Source organism: Zophobas morio, unplaced genomic scaffold (assembly GCF_036711695.1).
Source record: "Zophobas morio isolate AGI-343-1 ecotype UQ-CSIRO unplaced genomic scaffold, CSIRO_AGI_Zmor_V1 ptg000044l, whole genome shotgun sequence".
In the NCBI taxonomy this organism is placed as follows: Eukaryota; Metazoa; Arthropoda; class Insecta; order Coleoptera; family Tenebrionidae; genus Zophobas; species Zophobas morio.
In genome coordinates this window covers 7,713,725-7,737,167 of record NW_026972149.1, presented here as the reverse complement: position 1 = coordinate 7,737,167, position 23,443 = coordinate 7,713,725, and the positions used below count along the sequence as shown (strand labels likewise).

General features: G+C 36.4%; 1 protein-coding gene across 4 annotated transcripts in view; it reads left to right on the top strand.

Moving 5' to 3' along the window:
* Positions 1-5,734: 5,734 nt before the first annotated feature.
* The window catches only part of LOC135141335 (steroid receptor seven-up, isoforms B/C), a 40,563-nt gene continuing 22,854 nt past the window's right edge, over positions 5,735-23,443 (top strand). For 2 of the 4 annotated variants that reach the window (XM_064072344.1, XM_064072342.1), the window contains exons 1-2: positions 5,735-6,395; positions 10,904-11,056. In XM_064072344.1, coding sequence (XP_063928414.1) covers positions 6,098-6,395; positions 10,904-11,056 — 451 coding nt within the window. In that variant the 5' untranslated portion in view covers positions 5,735-6,097. The remainder of the gene's footprint in view (positions 6,396-10,903; positions 11,057-23,443) is intronic. The other 2 variants (XM_064072345.1, XM_064072343.1) reach the window with 2 other exon arrangements.

Here is a 23,443-nt window from a genome sequence, read left to right as displayed (position 1 = left end):
GATAATTGTAATTTATTATTTAAATGGAAAACGGTGGGCATCGAGGCGGTGGGATGACGCGTGCGCTGGCGAGTGTGGAGCCGGCTTAAGAACTTTTCCCTCACATGTAACTTCAGTAGCCATAAATTACACTGTTTTAAGATTTGACGCGTTACTATTCCGTTGTAATGCGAAGACTTTTTTGGATTATAACTTCTTCCAAGTAAAATTAGAACAGATTTGGTTTAGGACTCTTGAAAAAGACTGTTTTTCTAGTACAGACTCCATGTTGCTATATGTCTTAAAATGGAGCGTAATAGATGAATATTCTGGTTAAACAAGCTTACGTATAAACAGGACTATAGTCGGTTTACCGAAGAGATGGAGTTATCACGTGTGCTTCAGTGTCTACAAAACGCAAATTAACATCCGGAAAGAACAAATATAATTTAGGGTTTTAAAAGAACACGTAAAGATAACGCGTTTTTTCCAGTCCATCTGTTCGGTAGACGGTGTATAAAAGGAAGTATCGCGAGGAATGAGATGAATTGCAGTCATGTATAGATTGGGTTGGGGTCATTTTAGACTCAAGTGGCCAGTATTATTATTAAAATTACCGGTTATAATACAAGTTGTCGACTTTAACATATAGGGTTTTATTAAAGGGTTCAGCCAGTCGTCATAATGTTAATTTAAGCAAGTTGTTTTTGTGTTTATTGTCGGTGTTGTGTTTTGTAGCGCTCTCCTAGTTGTAATTCGTGGAGGATGATATACGCGAAAATCAATTTTTAGCTGTATAACCGAATGTGAAGTAAATCGTAAAGTGTAATGGCGCGGAAATTATAAATAGCTTAATTTCGAGTAAACCCCGAAAAAATAAATATCATTTAGCGCGGTCAGTGGTTCGCAGTAATCCGAAAACCCGGCTCAAAAATTCCTTTCGTCAAAAGTTTAATGAAAATGCGACGTAGGATGATGTATAGATCCATCTCTTTTACAACGGTATGGGATGCATATTCTAATTACTTGGTTGTGTAATTGATTTGGGTATCTCCTCCCAGGAGACGTCCCAGGATGGATAGATCCCCAGGGATCCAATGGCATCGTTATCGAAACACCGTCATATTTATTTAGTTCACTTTGCATCATCGCAGCCACTTGGTCTCTTCAATCACTCACCGACTTGAAAATTTCGAGCTTTCATCTTTCCGCCGATTTCATGCACAATTAGGAGCTTCTGTTCGATGAAAGCTCCTCTCTTTGGCATTCTCAAGGTACAGAGGGAAGTGGGCGAGTGTCGTGACCCACGGAGGTTAGTCTTAGGCACGCGCTGAAGTTGTCACTGATTACTAATTACCACTAATAGCGGCAACATGTGCGTGTTATGAGAGTTTACAACTCACTTCAGGGCAGCTACTCTCTTGCTTACAACCCAAACGATTACGTCATAACTGGGGTTATGCTGTTTAGGATCCATTCATCTCGCACCTCATACCACGAACAACCCAAACATTAGCAATTATTGCCTTCGTTCGGACCCCGAGCCTCCACAGCTGACCGCTCTCGAGATTCAAACAGAGATGGGTACAACTACTTTTTAACGTCGCCGCCCAACGAAATCCGAGATTCAAATCACGCAGCGAACTATCATTTATGTGCTGAATAGTCGTCCGCGTCTGTTTCGCTGAAACGTCGTTTTTACGTGGTTTTCAAACCAAATTAAACCGAACGTAAAAAACACGTTACTTGACGACATATTTTTTAAAATTGTGTATATATCAAGGGCAACGGAAGCTTTTGCCACGAAAACGTGTTAATACCCAAGCGAGCTAGTTGTTCTCGTAACGAGCGAGATTTTTTTGAAACTGTATCTAACACAACCGCCTCCATTTAATTTACACCGAATTTAGTTTCGCCCAAGCAGGTGTTTACGCGCGTTATGAGCGAGAGCGAGTTTAATTAGGTGCAGGGTGTTATTATCCCTCCTTTTGCTTATTAGTGTTTAGGAGTAGTTTAGTGTATCGTCTCTGGTTTTAGCATCGACCGTCGTGGATTCGATTACAAACCCGGCGGCCTGCAAGAGTATCCTGTTTGCGGAAACTCTAGACTGCGGTTAATGAGACCGATGGTTAAACATGTTTTTCAATGCACTGAAGCTTCAATGGACTCCATTTCAAAAGCACGCTTTCAATGCCAAAGCTCGTTTGATCTTAATATATGAAGCAGTCGCTCAGATAAAAGCTGTTCACCATACTGATTTACCACCTAATGGAGCGACTCTCAATCACTGCGAACCACTACTTTTGATCTCATACTTCGTGCTTTGCGCCATTTCTCTTGACAGGTAATTTTATCTCGACAAAACTTCAGATATTAAAAAGTTCGGTTCGGGTTTAATTCTTTCGGCGAAATGGCCAAATGGCCGCAGAGGCCAGGATTCGTATTAAGTCCGTTTTTGGCAAGAGAAGCGGGTTTGAGATATACAAGATGGTTTTGTCGTAATGGCGATTAATTATGTAACAGTTGGTTTTAAAGCGTCATCATTTTGAAATTACGAACGATCGTGAGCTTTCAGATGCTTGTTATATTCATTCCTCAAGCTTTTCAGGTTTGTTTTAATGTCTTTATCGTCACTGCAACATCACCTGAACATGTAACCATATAACAGTGAAAAATATTCTAGTAGCTGCAGCTGATATTTAGCATGCAGTATGGCGCTTATTATAAGAGGTATTAACACACGGTAAAAGCCAAGTTTAACTGCAAGCTCACTTCGCTCAAATATGAAAAAATCTATGACGATTAACATTGATGGTAATCTACCCCTACGTGACAACACAAACCCACGAAACTACAACTTTTCACGATTCAGACGTAAAAGACAAAAGACAGATAATGAGACTGATAACCGAATTCACGTGAAACATGAAATTCCCTCTTACCTGCTCCAAAATACGAATTTTTACTGTTAAATAGAGGCCACTAAAACGGTTGACTAAACCGCATTTTTGCGTCGTTTTGCAGAAACAAGGCCATATTTCAAGACCCTCGAGACTTATCGTCCGAAAATCTAAAAAAAACATAACTAATAGTTGTTTATTAAAAAGATAGTAGTAGAATAAAAAACCGCTTTCCCCGGCAATTCAGGGCTATCCGTCACCGGAATATTTTTATCTGCTGTCAACCGAAACATAAAACATTGGGAGATAAAGTGGAGTAGTTTCCTCTAGGGACCTCTAGTGGCCAGCACGGACACTGATATAGATGGGAAATGTGCACTCCAATTCGCCACCACCTCAACATCGCCAGTGGCGGAACTACCAACAAACGACAGCATGATGAATGTACACTTATTTTAATCAAGAATTAGCGTTTTATGGAAACGCAACTGCGACCAGTTTTCGGTGGACTAGTAACTTACACACATCTAACCTGATTTTTAATTTGTACTTAATAATGCTTAATATTAATTTTCTGGGCCTTTTACTCAGTTAACATGCATATTCGTAAGCTGCGTCCACTTTAACAAAACCTAATACTAAAAGTATCTTCATGCTAATTTTCTCCCTACGCCCCTGCGCCATCACCATTTCCAATTTTCCTTTTGCCTATTAACCGATCCGGAATCAAGGCGTTTTCGACAAAATCAACAAAATCCGGTGGCAAAAGAGTCGATTTGCCGATATGGCTGGATGGAAATAATGTCTTACTACTCCTATGACATAGAATTGTAAGTGAAGTGTTTAAAGTACGACAGCAGGATCTTCTCAGCGATAATGCCTCTTCAAGTGGTATCATCCCATCATCATCCACCGAATCGACCGCTTTAGAAATTGTCTATTGTGGAGCTTCAAATTGAATACGCTAAAGCAATGCTTTCATCACATTCCGCGCTTTGCTTGCGAATTATTGAAATGTGTTGCATTTGTGATTTCCCAAACATCGGAAAAATTCTATTCGAATTAATTCGGTTTTCCGTTTGTGACTGTTTGCACTTTAGGCGGTGTACATCTGGAACGGACGTTGTACAAGTGGTGTAAATGTGAAGTTTGGGTGTTTGTTCATTTCGAAGATGGACGGTCAGGGCCGGACTAACGAGTTTTGACTACTTAAAAAAAGATGTCGCCGATGAGACTCGAACCAGCATCCTCATTGACGGTAACTTAATACACTGTTCACTGCCCAACTACGCACCGTCTAATTACATTTTAAATAAATAGGCTGAAAAAAGTTTTATGGAATAATACTTATAATTTTTTATGTGAAACTATTTATGATTTAAAAACTTTCTTTTTTTTTACTTTTTCCATTTTTTTTAATCAGTCAGTGAGATAAAAAAAACGTCATGAACTTTTCCCTGCAGTCACTACAATTGCTGCTAATTTAAAAATGAAAATTTTCAAATGGAAAGTTTTTTTCGTGGATTTCGAGTCTCGGATTCTTTTGACACGAATGGACGGTTCAAAACTGTGATATCAAGAACGTATAAAAAGTTTTCGTCAATACAGGAAAAAATTGACAGTTGATATATTGAGAGGTGTTGTGCAGGTTTCCCACAAGTACAGTTTCCGTTCAGCTGCATGTTTTGGGGCGAGTTAAGTCCGGTCCTGGTATCGCCTGACGACTTGATCAGGTGTCAACTTAAGTTGTTACTAACGTACTTTATTGTTTTCATTTGATTCTTAATTAAATTGCTTATATTTACATTTTACTGACTTATTTATCAAAATTTTTAATTTTATCTCTTAAGGTTAAACACAAAAAAATATTGTGTATATAAAGTAAGATTTCTGTACCTACCAATATTATACAGAGTGACTCACTCAGTTCTTTCAAAAATTGAATAAAATTATTGTTCGTTTGTAGTTGTTCAAAAGCTGCAAAAATGTTATGATGTGGAGGGATGTTGGTCACTTGCGTTGTGAATAATCGCACTATATTTTTTTTTTCAAAAATTAATGATAATTAAATAGCAGATAGTTGTTGTTACAAACTGTCGTGTTAAAATGTTAGTTGACGTAGGATCCAAAGTTTGATTTATTTCGAAATAATTTTAAGGATATAAAACTCGTCGTGTGTGCGTTAATCGAAAGCGAAACTGAACTTCCGCGATCGTGCTTTTTGAAATATGCGTTGCATTCGCTTTTAATAATTTAAAAATGTGAAGTAAATTTAGTACGGTTGTGGATAATGTAGTGTAACATATGAGCGTAATGTTCAACACCATGATTAAATAGACAGCCTGTATAAACCTGTAATTAACCTTGAACAGCTTTAATGTGAACGAAATTATTTTAAAAGCACGTACGTCTAATGAGCATCAAAGCCAATTAAAGTTTTTTGTTTTTTGCTAGTTTTGTTTCTTCGAGTTTAAGCGTATACTCGAGCGCAAGATTGCAAAGGCAATAAAAGTAATAACAAACAATTGTGCTCTTTCTTTCTATACAATTGTTGCGGTGTTTAATTTTATTGTCTTAGTTACTGATGCAAGAATCACTCTTATAGATTTGTGTGCACTCGTGTCAACTGCGATTTTTGATCACAATGCGACGTATGCTGGCTAAAGCACCACATCCACTGTCGTCGAGAAATGGGATCACTGCAGGCACTGGACTGGCTGCCTCCGTATAATCGCAAATAAAATAGCCAAGCACAAGAGGTCGAGTCGAGCCGGACCATGGCACTACTGCGAGTCGGGTTCGCGTGGACGAGGATGTTAAAGGCCCAGAAGCAGCCGTGCTGCGAGTATTCGGCGGTGCGTCGATGCCGCGGTGTAGAAGCGACGGCACGTCCCCCCCGCGCGCGGCGCCCCCACCACGGGCTCGGAACGCCCCTTGGCCTATCGTGACCCGGCTGTGAACCAAGGACCTCCCCGGACCGCCCAGGCCAAGTCGGTGTCGGGCCCGAGACCGAAAGGTCACTAGTAGAGGCTAGAGTGTGCCGTGGGGTTGACCTATCACCTCCGACGCGAGATACGTGCTCAGCGAACGTCAAGTGCAAGTCCGCGAGCGGCTCACCCAGGAGTCGATCTGGTGAACTGGTGAACTGTGAACTCGGTGTCGACGGTCATGAGGGCGCGCGACAGTGCGTGAGTGACGTGGAGCCTCCGGACGTCGCCATGGCTCTGGTGGCCAGCTCCTGGCGCGAGTCCCCGCTCGTCAACCCCATTCCCACCAGCCTGAACTCGCTGCCGAACGGGCTCAACCCGCTGCCGCCGACCGCCAACCTGACCGCGCTGCCCACCAACATCAACCCCATCGCGCTGGAGAACCCCGACCTGGCGCTCATCAACAGACAAACGCCCTCGCAGAACTCGCAGAACAGCGCCACGAGCGCCGACAAGAACCAGAACATCGAGTGCGTCGTCTGCGGCGACAAAAGCTCGGGGAAGCACTACGGACAGTTCACGTGCGAAGGTGAGTGCCCAACACGCGCCGAACGCATTCTTCCTCTACCCGATAACGCGACGATAAGCTTACCGACGAACCGCCGCTGCACTCGACGAGGTACTACCTGCGACAATGCGACTCGACCTTAATGAGCCTTGCGAAAAACGCGGATTAGACGGACCACAATTCACCGCGAACGCCGATGAGTACCGGCGCAACTTTGGTACCAAAACCCTTTCGCGGTACTGCCGCACTTCAAAATTCCAAACCTCGAAAACACCATATTCCCCGCGGTACTATCTTGCAAAAGCACCACCAAATTTAGCTCACTGTTCGCGGTACTGTCATCAATCACGCACTTCTCGAAAATACCATAATCACGAAAAGTACCAACACTTTCGCAGAAAATGTTACTACCCTGACAAAAGCGTGTTTTTGATGGTTAGTTTGGTTTCTTCTAGTACCAACTTTCACGCTTGAAATCGAAAAACCATTCTTTACAACATTCGCCACATATCTGACCCGACCTGACCCACATCCCGCATACCAATCTGACAAAAAATCCCAACTAATCGGCGATTCAAACTATCACAAAACCAAATTTGACACGTTCATCACTCATTCCATTATTCGATAATTTATACAATTATGCATCTTCTAATTATGTAACGCGAAGAGAAAACTGTTCCCTTTTTCTCTCTCGACTTTTCTAGCAGCGATGATGATGAGATAGTGGCGTTCCGAAATTAGCATTCCGGTAAAAACAGAATAACTGTAGGTATCCTACAACTTATACATATTTAAAATTTGATGTTTGATATCATCGTGAAAATACCATTGTGGGTATAAATTCTGGTATTAATGGAAGTGGAGGCTTCGGCTGGAATGACAAGATCTGTCGGTATTCTTGCGTAATAAAACTGACGTGTTAAAATGAATTGGAGTTACATCTAACTTTCACTGTTTAATATTTTTGCATAGTTTATAGTACCGATATAATGCACATATACGTGCTATATTATTACTTTAGAACACCAAATGGCGTCGGCTGATTGAATATATTATTATAAGCCGCTTATGTCATATTACCATGCCATAACTATACTTATTTTGACAAGGTAACTCTTATCTCGATTTGAATTTTTTCTTAGTGACAACATAATAATAAAAACACAAAAACCAAATTTGTCACAAACTATAAAAATAGAAGATAAAGAATTTTGTTCATTAGATTTAAATATTCAAACGTATGCTAATTCTATTCCAACAAAAATAGCTTCAAAAAATGTTTTGTCTCTATCTTTTCTATAAAAAGTGTTACAAATGAAATCTGTGTACGAAAATAGCACCAAAATTTATCCTCACAGTACCAGGAATTTATATATAATTATTCCAAGACCAAAAATCAGAACTATTCGGAAAAACAATTTTTAATCTAGTCGCTTTCTTTTTCTCGGAAAGAAGACAGGAGAAAGTAAGATAACAAAATCAGTAAATCTAACCAACAACAAACTGGAATTTGTTCAACGATTGGCTATTTCCTGAATGTGTCCACAGTTCCACCAGTGTACACAGTAAACAACAATGGAATTTTTAATTTATTCCAAAGAACAATCTGTTTATTAAAATTAACATAACGCGCTAATATATTTGCGTTTTTTGAATTACGTCTTAATTTTTGCTTAACTTTAACAATGAAATAAGGCAGAGACATAAACCACAACGAGTTGTCATACGCACGATATTGTCAATTAAAGTTCTCTACTTAGATACAAAAAAGTAAAAATCGTGAATTGATGACGAAAAAATAGATAAATTTAATTTTTATTATAATTTGATTCAAAAATTAATTAAAAAATTAATTCTACATACAGGCAGCGTAAGGCTGCAGATATATTTGTGGAAAGTTACTTAAATTGTCATCAACATGTAAGATGTATTATTTATGCTAATGAATTCAAAGAGTATTAGCGTATGGAAGTAGGTAAACACATTATGTGATATCGTGGAAACCCAGTACCTGTATTATGACGGCTATAATAGTTTTAGCAACGTGTAAACGTACAAAACGGCCTAAATTACTATACTCTAACAGATAGTACAATTATTATTACAGTTAGAACATCAGGTGGCCAGCATACGCACCGTAGTTGAATCCAACGGACTACGTGTGGTGTATGGGTAGCGACTAAAATTTAGGACTGCACTCATAACATCCACAAGTTAATTAAAAGACGTCAATTGATAAAATACTATTTATGTTCGCTAAAATTTATCTAAAGAAATTAAAATGATAAACGGTTATGATGTCTGTCTCTGACATGCAAATGATTTAATTTTAATTTTATGCGATATTTTGCAACGCAACATAAATGTTATTTAAAACCACAAATAAAGTATGCAACGTTTTCAGCCAAGACGTCAAAAAATTAACGAGTTTGTTTTTCACAGCCACCACCGAGCTCATTTTTACATAGTTTTGATTTTTGGTTTAAAAACTTGAGAAATTGCTTATCTACCTCCGGCATCTCGTGTACCTTAATTACCTATTTGTGTACACCTGAAAATTAAAAACCCCATTAACTTCCTCCGAGCTTTTTAATTTCGTATAATCAGCAGCACTCAACAATTGGACATTTTTTAATTATACTATTACAGCATTTAATGATTGAGACCGTTTATACGAGGCCTGGGATTAGAATTAATTGTAGTCATTAACTTTCGTTACAAAATAGTAATCTCGTTCCTTGAAGAAGAAAATAACACAAAAAGCTATGAAAAACAAAAACGTGCAAAAAAAAAATTGAGAAGTGTAAATCTCGTGATTATCGATGGGTCGTTGTGAGTGTTATGCTTAACGTTCCCTGACTCGAAACGGCTTGCTTGAGTATACATAAGATAGTATCAGCATCAATTATAATAGTAATTAAAGTAATTACAACTCTGTCAGTTCATTCACTTAGACACGGCGGCCCTCCGTAGCCATTTTTAGTACGCGGACTGTTATTACGATCAATAGGCACCACACTCAATACTTGCCCTATAATAATAATAATGTTAATCACAATATGGCCGAAAGGTGTGTCTTCCGTGAGGATTTTTCCGCATTGTCGGAGTAGCTACACAACAAAAAGAAGTGTGTTAGTTAGAGTAACCACAGAATGCTAGCATGACGTCATCGAAATTTCAGTGGGGATAAATATATTAATTTGGTACTATTACGCGTATCGCTGGATATTTTGTTTATATTTTAAAGTGAGAGACAATAGTGTAACTTTAGAGCACGTTTAAAATCGCCACTGATAGCATATCGCACCCAGTCTATAATGTTTCATCTTATCTCCAGTGCTTGCACAAGTAGTAAATTTCGAAATAAGAGTATAAAGAATGTTGATGGCTTCCATAATTGCTAGGTTATCTAACTCAGTCAACAGTGACGTAGTTAAATAGTAATAGGAATGATATATAGAAAAATTTGTAATGAAGTTAAAACAAGAAAAACACGATACATCTACATCGTGAAAGTTCCAAGTCTAGAGGTGTGTTTTATTATTAGTATTATTATTGTAATTGGCAATATTCGATCGAGCGAGTCTGACCGCCGTCACGTGTAAATTATGAGAAACGTAAAAAAGGGAGAGCACCTGGTCCTAGCCCTCGATAAATTCACGGTGAAGCGAAACGTCCATTTTACACCCTAAAATGCATGTAATTATGCCTTTTCCGGGATTCCGATTTGTGCCGGATAAAGCCAGAGAAATAATTTGGGCGAAATTTGATTGTATTATTGTAATGAAATACGGCAGAAGTCGTACAAACTTAAGAAACCTTTCTTACCGGGATTAGAATAAAAGTAAATGTCGTTAATCTGCGGGCTTCCATTAAAGCGCATGTGTATTGTTATTGCAATTAAAACCACAAAGCACAGATTTATTTTTATTATCTGGAGCAAAGACAAAACGTGAAAAATCTAGACATCGTTATGACCCCTCTGCTCGCGATTTGACGGCTCTTTGGGGAGTCGAAAAGAAAAATGAGACTTTATAAAAACATTTCGGTCATAAAACTATAAAAGACTTTGAAGGAGACACACGTATGACAGGCGAATTATTACTCCAATTATTTACTCGATTTTTCAACAATTCGGTCGTTAAAACTTTCGTTTTCAAACGATTCTCCCCAGCGAAAACGGGTTATTGTCCATAATCGCTCGTTTCCTCAAACAAAGCAACTCGCCGCATTTAACTTACTCGGTCGTCATCGTAAGCGATAGACGGACTTTAAGCCAATCTTGAGTCGAATAGAACTACAAATTTGACAAAATACGTTCAAACTTTTTTTCCCGCTAATTAGCTAAAGCACCGATTACACGAGCCAGCCCGGCTGTCTCCGTTTTTGCTTGGGCGCGCATTTAGCAAATCAATTCGTTTTGGTGAGGTGCCGTAAAATATTGTTCTTAAAACGTCTGTTGCATAAAACGTAATAGTGCTTCGTCAGCTCACATGATAGGTGAGTAACTGTTTTTGATGTTACAGGTTGCAAGTCATTTTTCAAGAGGAGTGTTCGAAGGAATCTAACATATTCGTGTCGAGGAAGCAGGAATTGCCCTATCGACCAACACCACAGGAATCAATGCCAGTACTGTCGCCTCAAAAAATGCATGAAGATGGGAATGAGGAGAGAAGGTAGTTGTGTAGTTGTAGTGTGCAGATTGAGCGACACGAGCATTTTGGATATGTGCTTGAGCCCTGAGTGCTTGTCGACGTTCAAATTAACTACGGCGCGATGTTTGCCCAGAAAGTAGCCACGACGGCTCTACTTTTTGGATATCAAGCCACGCAGCTTTTACTTTTTTATGTTGGCATTAAGTGCTATCTTGAATCAACAGTATGTAGGCAAAATGTGGGTAAAAAATAATTACACCTCTGTTGCAACAAAGAGTTGTGTTAATGTTGTATTTATCTAACAGTAAACTCAACAAGAAGCGCAAACATATGGCATAGTAACTATAATTTTATTCATAATATTGGGAGAATGGTTTTGGCTAAGAACAAACAGGCTCTTGTGTTTTAATCCGTTGATGCTATTGAAATATTCATGAACAACTTCCACCACTGCGTACAACATCAATTTTTAACGTCAAAACTTATCACTAAATCTGGTTTTTCTGAATTATTTTCACTTTTTTATGGTTGTACATGTTCCAGCAAACAATTTTATTGCACTGTTCTAATAAGAACGTTCATTAACTGTGAAAATCTCCAGAGAATTTGTGATTTTTCACGCAACACCTGCAACCTTTTAATGCAATTTGTTTTTTACGAGTCAATTTATTTTTATAGCCACTTGTGTATTGCTTATCAGTTTTCATTACGATTTAATGATAATGTATAACTTAGAAAACCAAATTTATACTTTGTTATTTTTTTAACATTTTTTTTTAATTGCACTTTGTACTGTTTCTTTAAATATATCTTCTTTTTCTACTTACATATGCATATTTTTTTGTCTGTATCATTCGACAAACAAAAATATGCTCTGGTGTGGCAACTAAAGTCCAAAGTCCTACACAATACGGGCGATGTACAAAGATAACTTTCGAATAAAGTTCACGATTTTTTCGTTTGAACGCTACGTTAAAATCAAACGTAATACAACGTCGATTCTCCTTGGCCTTTGATACAGTATGTACACAATTGTGTAATTATTACCTCAGTGGAGTTAAAAAGTTATTTTTTAGAAAAAACCACCCGTACTGACCTAACACATCTCATTATCTTAGTTAAGTCCGAAACGACAGCGTAGCTGTTGAAACGCGTCCTTTGTTCTTATCATATTATAGGTTCAAAACACTGTTTTTGGAAATATTTGACATTTAGAAACTCGAAAGAACAACTAAGAACAAAACTGAAATCAGGAAGTAAAAATATTGCTCTTATTAAACGTATCAAGATAGAGAGAGAGAGAGAGAGAGAGAGAGAAAAAACATTATTTACTCGTTTTAGTGAAAATCTTGTACGCATCAAGTGACTAAAATTTCCGTAATCATTGGTTTGTGTTTTGAAATGTAGTTGTGTGCTTTGCTCAAGCCCCAATTGATACGACCTTCGTAGCAGTGTAGATTTGCATCTAAAAATAAAAACAGGGGCAGCACTAAGGGGTTATTAATAAAAGCAACCTCGAGGAACACCGTATGAAAAAGAATGTGAGAATATTTAAAGTGCTCTATGGATTTCAGTGTTGCGTGGAGGAGTGATTTACATTTCAATAAGCTTTTTCAAATAACGGATCGTGGTCGGTTGAAATTACTCGCAAAGTTAATATTTCCAAGGGTTTCCATCTCGGCCAAGCAAAGATCGTATGAAAATATTTAGGCTTATGTATGTATAACCGAGTGGCGGCCTGGCAAACCAGCGTTCCCTATTCTTGCAGATGATTGATCGATTTAATATACAAATACTTGACCGTAAGGTCCAACAAAGGGCCTTTCTCGTACCTAAAAGATCGTTTACCGCTTGCATACATTAACGACTGACTTGAGATTAATGGTCGTATTGGTAGTCAGTATATGGGAAAATATCCATCGCAGCGGACCGGTCATTACCTGAGTCCAGATTCGCAAGCTTCGCCCCAAAACACGTTGCCTAGATCGGGGAAACACTCAAATAATGATGATGGTTTCGACGCAAAACGGGTCGCGGATTACTGTCATATCTTTTTAATAATACTTTTGACAAACCATACATAACGGGTCAGGTAGAAGAACTGGAACTAGTTTCGAAGGGTTGGCAAAGACACCTTGCAAGGAGGGTAACGGATAGATGACCAGTGTCCAGTAAACATTATGTAAATTGAGCGAAGAAGGGAGGGACTTATTCAAATCACCCCGGTTATTCTTTCGTGGGAACCAAAACCTTCAAGGATTACATGAATCACAACCATAAGAAATATGGTTAAAGCCATTGCGAAATCCATCCATTCAGACCGATTTTCGTTACGCGTCCCAACCTCATGCATATTAGATAGACCCTTAGCCGCAACACTAATTACCCAAACTTTAAGACCACACGATTTTGTTCCACCCGAAATACCTGAAATCGTCGATTTTTGTGACAGAAAAAAAGTCCCTTTTTTGTTTGTTGGGTGTCGCGGCGCGTGTGCCCATTGTGATAAACGGTAGCACCTGCTCTACCTGAAGCTGCTGGACCCTAAAACTAAGAGGTGCTAAAAAGGCGTTTAAACGCGTGTTGACTAAAAATCATGACAAATGACGCTTTGTTCCCAACAATACCGTCACGTTAATTATAGTGCTGCCGATTTCATGACCCTTAGGTATCTTAGCAATACCTAGCACGTACATGATAAAACGTTAACCAAAAACGTCATCTCCAAATTTTAAACCAGTAATAAATGTTATTTAAATTTTATTAAACAACGTAGTCCTCTACTTGCGGTTTATGAATCCGCGTTGAGTTTTTACTCTAGGCATTCAAATTTTTGGGAAAAAATCAAAATTGTATAACGATATTTTACAATTTAACTTTGAAACTGCAGAATCGAATGCTTTAAAATCTTGCAAACGTGTTGAGGTTATCGGAAGCATGGTAAATCGTTAATCAAAATTTATCAGTTCATGGCCCCCACAAGAACTGATGATGTTTTCTTGCAATTTTGTCGAATGTTATTTGAACTTTAAAAAGTTACATAGTTCTAAACTTGTGGTTTATGAATCCGTGTTGAATTTTTATCTTAGACATCGATATTTTTGGAAAAACATCAAAACTGTGTAGGTAACAATTTTTCGATTTCTCAATTTTTCGACTTTTCGGTATCTCGACTTTTCAATTTTTCGATTCTCAATTTTTTTTCAATTTGTAAATTTTTCGTTATTTCAGTTTTGATATTTTTCAAATTTCTCGATTTTTCAATTTTTCGATTCTTACCTTTCTGCTTTCGATATTTCGATTTTTTTAATATTCCTATTTCTTGATTTTTCGATTTCTCGATTTTTATTTTTTTTTCAGTTTTCGGTTCTTCAATTTTTCGATTTTTCAGATTTTTGTTGTTTCATTTTTCGATTTTTCGATTGATCAATTTATCAATTTTTCGATATTTCAGTTATGGGATTTTTCAATTTTTCGATTTTTAAAATTTTTTAATTTTCGGTTTTTCGATTGCTCGACTTTTCCATTTTTCTATTTTTTTACTGTTTAGAATTTTCGATTTTACAATTTTTCAATTTTTCAATTATTTGATGCTTCGATTTCTCGATTTTTAAATTTTTCGATGTTTCAGTTTTGGGATTTTTCAATTTTTCGATTTTTCAGTGTTTCTTCGATTTATCAATTTTTCGATAATTCAGTTTTGAGTTTTTCAGTCCTTCGAATTTTTAAATTCCCAAATTTTCGATTTTTCTTTTTAAAATTTTTCGCTTTTTCTATTTTTTTTGTAGATTTCTACTTCTCGATTTTGAATTGTTCACTTTTTCAGTTTTTTAATCTTTCGATTTTTCAATTTTTCGGTTTTTCCATTTAGAATTTTTAAATTTTAGATTCTTTTTATCTTTCAGTTTTTCTGTTTTTAAATTCATTGATTTTTTAAGTTTTTGAATTTACGATTTTTTGACGTTTCGATTTCCAGATTTTTAAATTTTTTAAGAAGTACATTTTTCGATTTCTCGGCCCACTTTTCGATATTTGAGTTTTTCGAATTTTTGAAATTTTAGAATTTTCTATTTTACGCTTTTTCAATTTTTTGGTTTTAACGTTTTTACGTTTTAAAATTTTTTAATTTTCGGTTTTTCGATTGCTCGACTTTTCCATTTTTCTATTTTTTTACTGTTTAGAATTTTCGATTTTACAATTTCAATTATTTGATGTTTCGATTTCTTGATTTTTTAATTTTTCGATGTTTTAGTTTTGGGATGTTTCAATTTTTCCATTTTTCAATGTTTCTTGGATTATTCGATTTATCAATTTTTCGATAATTCTGTTTTAAGTTTTTCAGTTCTTCGAATTTTTAAATTTTTAAACTTCAATTTTGCGATTTCTCGATTTTCAATTTTTCGATTTTTCTGTTTAAAATTTTTCACTTTTTCTATGTTTTGGAGACTTCGACTTCTCGATTTTAAATTTTTCACATTTTTAATTTTGTAATTCCTCGATTTTTTAATTTTTCAATTCTTCCATTTTTTGAAATCTTAATTTTCGTTTTCTCTTTTTTTCAATTTTTTGAGGTTCCGATGTCTCGATTTTTCGATTTAATATTCTTCGGTTTTACTTCATTTTCCGATTTTTAAAATTTTAGATTTTTTTAGAATTTCTTGCTTTCTCGTTTTTTTGAACTTCAGTTTATTTATTTTTCAATTCTTCGATTTTTTAAATTTCACATTCTGCTATTTTTGAAGTCTTAGATTTTACGATTTTTTGATGTTTCGATTTCCAGATTTTTAAATTTTTTAAGAAGTATTTCAAATTTTCGATTTCTCAACATCTCGGTTTTTCAATTTTTAAAATTTGTCCACTTTTCGATTTTTGAGTTTTTCGATTCCACATTGCAATTTTGGAATGTTTCAATTGTGGATATTTTAATTTTTCGAAATATGTATTGATTTTTCGATTTTTAAAATTTTTGTTTTTTCGATTGCTCGATTTTTGGATTCTTCAAAAAGTGTTTGTTTTTAATTATCTGCTTTAAATATGCATATTTCATATTATCTGCGGAATTTCCACCCCCGTGTTGTTTATTTTTTGCTTTAGGTAGGTATCCAAATTTTTAGGGAAAAATCAAATTTAATTTTCAAAATGCAGAGTTGATTGCTTTAAAATCTGGCAAACGTTTTAAGGCAGCATGGTAAGTCGTTAATCAAAATTTATCAGTTTATGCCCCCCATAAGAACTGATGTCATGTTATAATTTTGTCCAATAAATGTTATTTAAATGTTAAAAAGTAACATGGTCTTGAACTGAATGAATCCGTATTGAATTTTTATCCTAAATATCGAAATTTTTAGAGAAAAAAATCAAAAGTGTGTAGGTAACAATTTTTCGATTTCTCAATTTTTGAATTTTCCATTTCTCCATTTTTCCATTTTTCGATTCTATTCAATTTTTCTTCGATTTTAAAATTTTTCGATATTTCAGTTTTGAGATTTTTCAATTTTTCGATTCTTCAATTTCCCGATTTTTCAAATTTTCGATTTCTCGATTTTTCCATCTTTCAATTTCTCAAGTTTTCCTTACGATTTTTCAGTTTTTCTATTCTTCACTTTTCGGTTTTCGGTGTCTCGATTTTTCCACTTTTCAATTTTTTTAATTCCAAGTTCTCGATTTTTCAGTTTTTTTATGTTAGTTTTAGGATTTTTCAGTTTTTCAATTTTTTCGGTTTCTCAATTTTTAAATTTTTCAATATTTCGATTCAATTTTTGGATTTTTAAAATTCTCGATTTCTCGATTTTTTAATATCTCAACTTCTTAAACTTGCGATATTTCAGTTTAGCCATTTTTCGATTTTTTGATTTTCTTAATTCTCGATTTCTCCACTTCTCGATTTTTCGCCTCCATTTTCCAGATTTTCAATTCTTTGGTTTTTTGATTTTTCAGTTAGATTTTTCAGTTTTATCGATTTATCAATTTTTCGATGTGTCAGTTTTGGGATTTTCCAATTCTTCGAATTTTTAAATTTTCAATTTTGCCATTTCTCGATTTTCAATTTTTTGATTTTTTAAATTCTACATTTGGCAATTTTCCATGTTTTCGATTTTACGATTTTTTGATGTTTCGATTTTCGGATTTTTCGAATTTTCGATTTCTCGATATTTCGGTTTTTCGAGTTTAAAATTTGTCAAGTTTTCGATTTTTCAGGTTGGATTAATTTTTATTTGCACAATTTCTTCTTTTTTTACTAATAAAGAGCGTTCCTTTCATGTTTTAGTGATTAAAAGTGGCCGTTGAGGTTACAAAAAATTAAACCGGTAATCACACACTATTCATTTGCAGGACATGCGTTAAATGTTAAAGTCTTCATGTTGACGTAGACATTTTAAATTTTAATGTATTCTACTAATTTTCTCTATTGTGTTATTGCAAAACTGAAATTGAATGCAAACACCAGTCGCGATTGTGTTTATTTATAGATTCCCGGTGTCTAAATATAGATATTTAGTAATAAAAAAGAATTAAGAGCGAGCGAAGCGAGCGGCCGTCTCTTTTGATCTTACAGTTACACAAAACTGTGCTGTCTAACATATGATACCAAATACAGTACCTGCATGACTGATCTTAATGCAATATGTAGGAACCCTAGATGTTTATGTTCGAAGCCTACTAGCTCCAATTGCTCATAAGAACACAGTGCTTTAGCCACTCTACTAATAACTGTTAATAATTATAATTAAGTACGTGTTTATTTTTTTATGTGTAGCCAGGATTGACGTCCGGGTAATTCAGGTCTTACGTTGTATCTTGTCAAGAGAAATGAGAACCCGGAGTTGTCGTCGCGCTTGAGCATTTTTATTGTCGAATATGAAAGTTTTCATGGTCGAAATGAATTTCGTAGAATTGGGGCCATTAGTTTTCCGACATGAGGAAGACCGTGGGACACAGAAGACGGCAATCTTGTCTACACTACATTAATTTAATTACGGTAACTACTTGGGGAATGTTTTCTTACTGTTCTTATGGCCGGTAATATTTTACTGGAACTTGGTTCATAAACGAGAAATTTGAGCTGTAGGGTGACACCATGATTTCACGTTTTGTAACCAGGGGTCAACTCATATTCCAAGCCAAGCTATAAAATACTCAGACGACCTCCACTTTAAATGACATCGTACCGCCGTCTCAGGCTCACTCCCATACATAAATTACTCCAGTTTGAGGCTTCTCCACCCCCAATAATTAATCTCGAACCAGAAACAAAGAGTAGAAGTACGATATTGGACGCAAACTAGAGCAGACGGAAGACAAATTAACGTCGTACGTCAATGAAAAACTTAACCTTGAGGACTATGTAACCATTACATGGAGCATAATAAAATCGTTTCTTCCGAAAGATACCAACACCATCATTAATTTGCTTTCATTCACTAAAGTGTTTCGTGACCAGCGTGGATCTTTATCTCCGAATTTTATGTTTTAATTTTTTTTTCTATATCTTTTGATGACCCGTCACGATGATGTAGTTGCTAATCCATTTGCATGTAACCTGTTGTATGTTAAATTTTGGCTCTTCCTTTTGCAAACACTATAGGTTTGATTTTTGAAAGCAGATGTTAATTTTGTCCTTGTTATATGACAAGCATGTTTTTGTGACAGCGCGGGTCTACAGTTTCATTTGTTTTTTAATTTATGTTAATTGTATAGAATAGACATTGTAAACGTATAAACTGCCGATGAAACGTCAAAGTACAACCTAAACGTTTCCAATAAAACTTTACACCGCTTAAGTCCAAAATCCAAACTTTTGGCATTTGCCGAAACACAGTATTGTTTTGCTTGAACACACAATAATTTTTTAGGTGACGTCATCAGATTTCGGTGGGGAGGATAAATCATGCCAGAGAATATATAATTATGTAACACCTATTGTGTATCCATGGAAACTTTTGAGATGGATAGAAAGATTTTACGGAGCGGGGACCGACGTTTTCGTATCCTACATGCTGCGAAAGCGAGAAAACATGAAATCAGACATTCTTTAAAATAATCTTGGCTTACACCGGCGACGTAAAATTAAACAATAGAAATTTAGACGTAGAATAAAAAAGCAGAGAATATCTCGAAGCGACAGCTTTTACATATGACACCAATTTTAGGCGACTGTGACCTTTGTCCGAGAGCGCATATGTTACTTTATGCATAAACGTCAAAATTGAAGCTATCTATGAAATTACAAAACCTGGAATTTTTTGTTTTTTGGAGTCAAAAATTTCGCTTCATCAAACATGCGACAACAAAAAGTTTGTTTTTTGCAAAAATCTAAGTCCTTTTCGCTTAGGCGCCATCTTGAAGACAGAAACTCGGTCAAAAATCGCCTTCAAAGTGAGGTTATCCGTCACGCTGTCGTTTCCAGTTACGCAAGTTTTCAGTAAAATATTGCAGTCCTCCGAGTTTCATTTGTAGTTATATAACGACATGTAAAATTTGCACACTGCGTTGTAGTACCGATAAATCATCGTCAACAAACGTGTTCAAAATAAACATGTCCGCAAACAGGCTGTATTAATCGCAGATACAGAAACACAGAAAGCACTCGTCTATTTGTCTCTCGTATTTTTCTCTCAGTACCCCATTTCCCGTTAGCTCCGTCTCCGTCGCGCGTTCCCATCATCTTCATTCTTCCATATAGTTAATTGTCGCTAGTACCGGCCATTGGAATGAATCGCGGATATTGAAGAATTCGAAGCACGTGTCGAGTATTCCAGATCCCATTGATATATCGTGAGCGAGCGCATTGCTGGGTCTCATCGGGATGCCTTTGGCGTTCTTTTGTCTATTTAACGTTTATGGTAGAGATATTTAGGCACCATGAGCTAGTTCCGAGTGAATCAGTTGACCTGTTAACCTTTGAACGCGCCCAGTACTCGCACGAATTTTGCTCCCAAAAGTGTGAAAATGTTTTTGCGTGGAAGTTGGATTATAATTCTGATTCTGAAGTCTTAGGTTGCTATGCTGAATGCGGTTATCGTGGGAAATGACCTTACCTGACCCTGACCCTGTAGCCTTACCGAGCGAGCAGCGACCAGAGACCAACACCGAACGGCGATGGTACTCTACTATACGTACTCGCGTACGATCAAAAAATCTCGAAACTTATTCACACAGAACCACCCTCGCCCTTGCAGTACCACTACTCATTTTTTAAAACAACGGACAACGAGAAAAGTACCGCCTGAATACTTCCTCACAAAGAAAGTGGAATTGAAAACTTTTGCAAATGACGTCATCTACTTTTCGATAGGTGCAACGCAACATTCATCATGACGTCAACGTGTTCCCGGAATTTCAGGGAAATCAGATAACCAGTTTCTGAGATATTTAACTGCTTTACACAGACAATTTTTGTAGGTCACTTTGAGGAATTTCAAAAAATAAACGAACAGTACCTGTTCTGTACGATGACGTCATCAATTTAACAAAAGGGATGTATTAAATAAATCAGAAGTAGATTACTGAATCACAAAAAACGATATACTTTTGGGAAAAGAAATAAAAGTGCCAAAAAATGCATAAAGAATTGTCACTAATAACATATATTTATATATTTTATACATAGAAAAAACTACAGTTGATTACAATAAGCCGTCTTTTTAAAAAAGTTACCTGTCACTGTCGTATTGATGTTGCGCATGCACCTATTGCGCAAACGACGACTGCGCATTTTGCGTCCGATACGTGCTGATTGGTGTTCATGACGTTTACGAATTGCGCACTCCAACTGATTTAAAGGAGAAAATGGATACAGTTTCCCCGATAAGTTTGATTTTGCGAATTTAATTAAAATAAAAATATGCATGGATTGTTAAACTGCAGTTAAACACGTATTTTAAGTAAGTTTTCCGTAATAAAATTTAACATGACGTCATCAATTTTTTGGAGGTAACGAATAAACACTTTTTGGGGATCCTCGCAACAAACGCATATTGAAAGTGTAAACCTGCATTTTCGAATTCTCCGAATCAAAACGCTAGAAGGCACGGAATTAGAATCTTGCTAGTCGAAAGTAAAACCATAAAAATGTGGGGTATTCTAGACGCGTGGTCAGCGGAGGGAGAGTTTTTAATAGCACGTCTGGGCCGGTGTCGGCCAACACATGTCAGTCATGTTTATTTGTGAATTTGTGACATTTGTGGCTATTAATAGCCAATACAATAATGTACACGTCATAAAAAATTTGAAAAAGTTGAACAGCAATCAATGTTAATTCAAACGTCACGGTTTATATAAATGATCTTAGACAGCCGTGGAGCTTGATTAATGGTGTGTTATTCGTTATACGTTATGGTTCTTGAGATGCTGATGGACTTTGATATCGACCAAGAACCACTATCTAGACTTATACCTGCCCATCGCCTCCGATACTTCTCTCGATTTTTAAGTACCGATTGCGTTGATATAACCTTTGCGACTCGGGCTCGCCCATCTTATATGCAATCAAGTCGATTATTTACACCTGCCATAACAACTAGCCAAACTCGACTTTCTACACACAAATTTTTTTCTACAACAGAGTTTTTTAAAATCAGTGGTATTTTCATTGTGTGTTTTTCTTTTTGGCACTTGAAATCAATCACGTGCTAGTACATACTCAAAATTTATTTTGTCATATAAAATTTGATTGTATTGTGACGAAAATGGAAAAAAAGTTATAAATGAGAAGCGTAGCTGTGGCAAAAAGCGTATCCTTGAAAACATCAGTTTGACCTCAGAAGTTTTGGTCGAGAGAGAGCTGATTATTATCAATAAAAACACTCCATGGGATGACTGCCATGTATTTACAATGATAAAGCAACTGCTCGATGATTGGAAATTTTGGAACACTGATGTAAACTATAATTATGCCGGTACGAGATTTCTCTACCGAGCATGCGCATACGACACTTAAATTAATATATACAACTGAGTGGCAATTTTGTTCGTGCTATTAGTCATTCAGTTCCTACGTCTTTACGTTCACCATCAAAGCAGCTCACTGGTCCCAACTGACGTCACGTTTCGCAACCCCATTGTCAAAGTTCTTAAATTAGTCGCGATCGTCAACGGTGTGGCGCATTATAAAGAAGACAAGGTGAATTTCGCTTGAAAGGATCGCCCATATAATGCTGCCTTTAGGTCGTATCTGTTACGACAACGCTCCAACTTCGCCTTTATTCCCCCCCGATTAAGATCCTCTCGGTTTCGGTGCGTCAAAAGGTGTGAAGTACAAATTTCCAGCGTAAAAGCATTGATGAATCAAACTAAAGTCATCCTTAATGTGGCTTGAAGTGTGTCAAAATAAAAAAAACTGCATTCCAAACAACTAGACATATATAATTTGCAGCGAGAACCTGTTTTTCAATTTGTTTTCATGTCTTCTTCTTTGCAAATTAACTTTGACAGCTTACCCGAAAAACCTTTATCAGTATCAAAGTTTTATTAATCGCTCTCGGAGAGCGGGCTTGACAATCGTGTTGTCTTAACAAGGATTAGTCACTTCTTGTTCATGTTTTTCCGATCGATTATGTGTGTCGATATCACCTCGACTACTTGTATAATCGGACTGAGCGCTCGATTAATCACCCAACAAAGCGTCGCACTAATCGATCAAGCGATTAATTAATTACGCCGTAAATTATTGATTAATCGATTGACAATAATCGAGGCTCGGGGCGCGCCAGCACGCTGCCAAAAAAAAAAACGTTCTCCAGATGGATCTGCCGGAGAAAGTTGCGAATTTAAAAAAAAATGTTTTATTTTTGCAGTGACCTTTTTTTCTATTTATTGCACGTCACGTTTCACCTTTGTTTTTATTTGATGCATTTTAAAATTGGAATGTAAATAAAAAAGGAGAGCTAAAATTTATGCAAAGTTTGCAATTATCAGATTGGACCAGAGTTAAGGCGAGGGATTAAGGCACTCCAGGTACTAGTGCAACGAGATATGACTGAGACTCCAGATTTTAAATACTTCAAAAATTTAAGCTCAATTCTAAATCTGTGCTAAAATGAAAGTGTAACATTTTTACATTTCGCAAATCTCGAAGCTTTGTGGTTTAGAACTTAAAACTCTATAGTTAGTGTTTTGAAAGCTCCAATGTTTTTAGAACTATAATTTGCATCACATACACTTTCTTTGCCTTGTCACTAAATCTGAAAAATAAACTTTTTGTTCTCAAAGCTTCTTTCCATACCGCCAATGTTCTTAGCTTTCAGAACTTAAATTTCAAAGTTTCTAGGTTCAAAGCTCTAATTTTGTAACGCTGAAAACTCCAGATTTCAAGATTAAAAACCGAAGCTCTAAATTTTTACACCGAAATGTGTTGCCTCCACTCAGGCACGAATCCAGCTTTTAAGTCCCGAAGCTTTTTGATTAAAAACT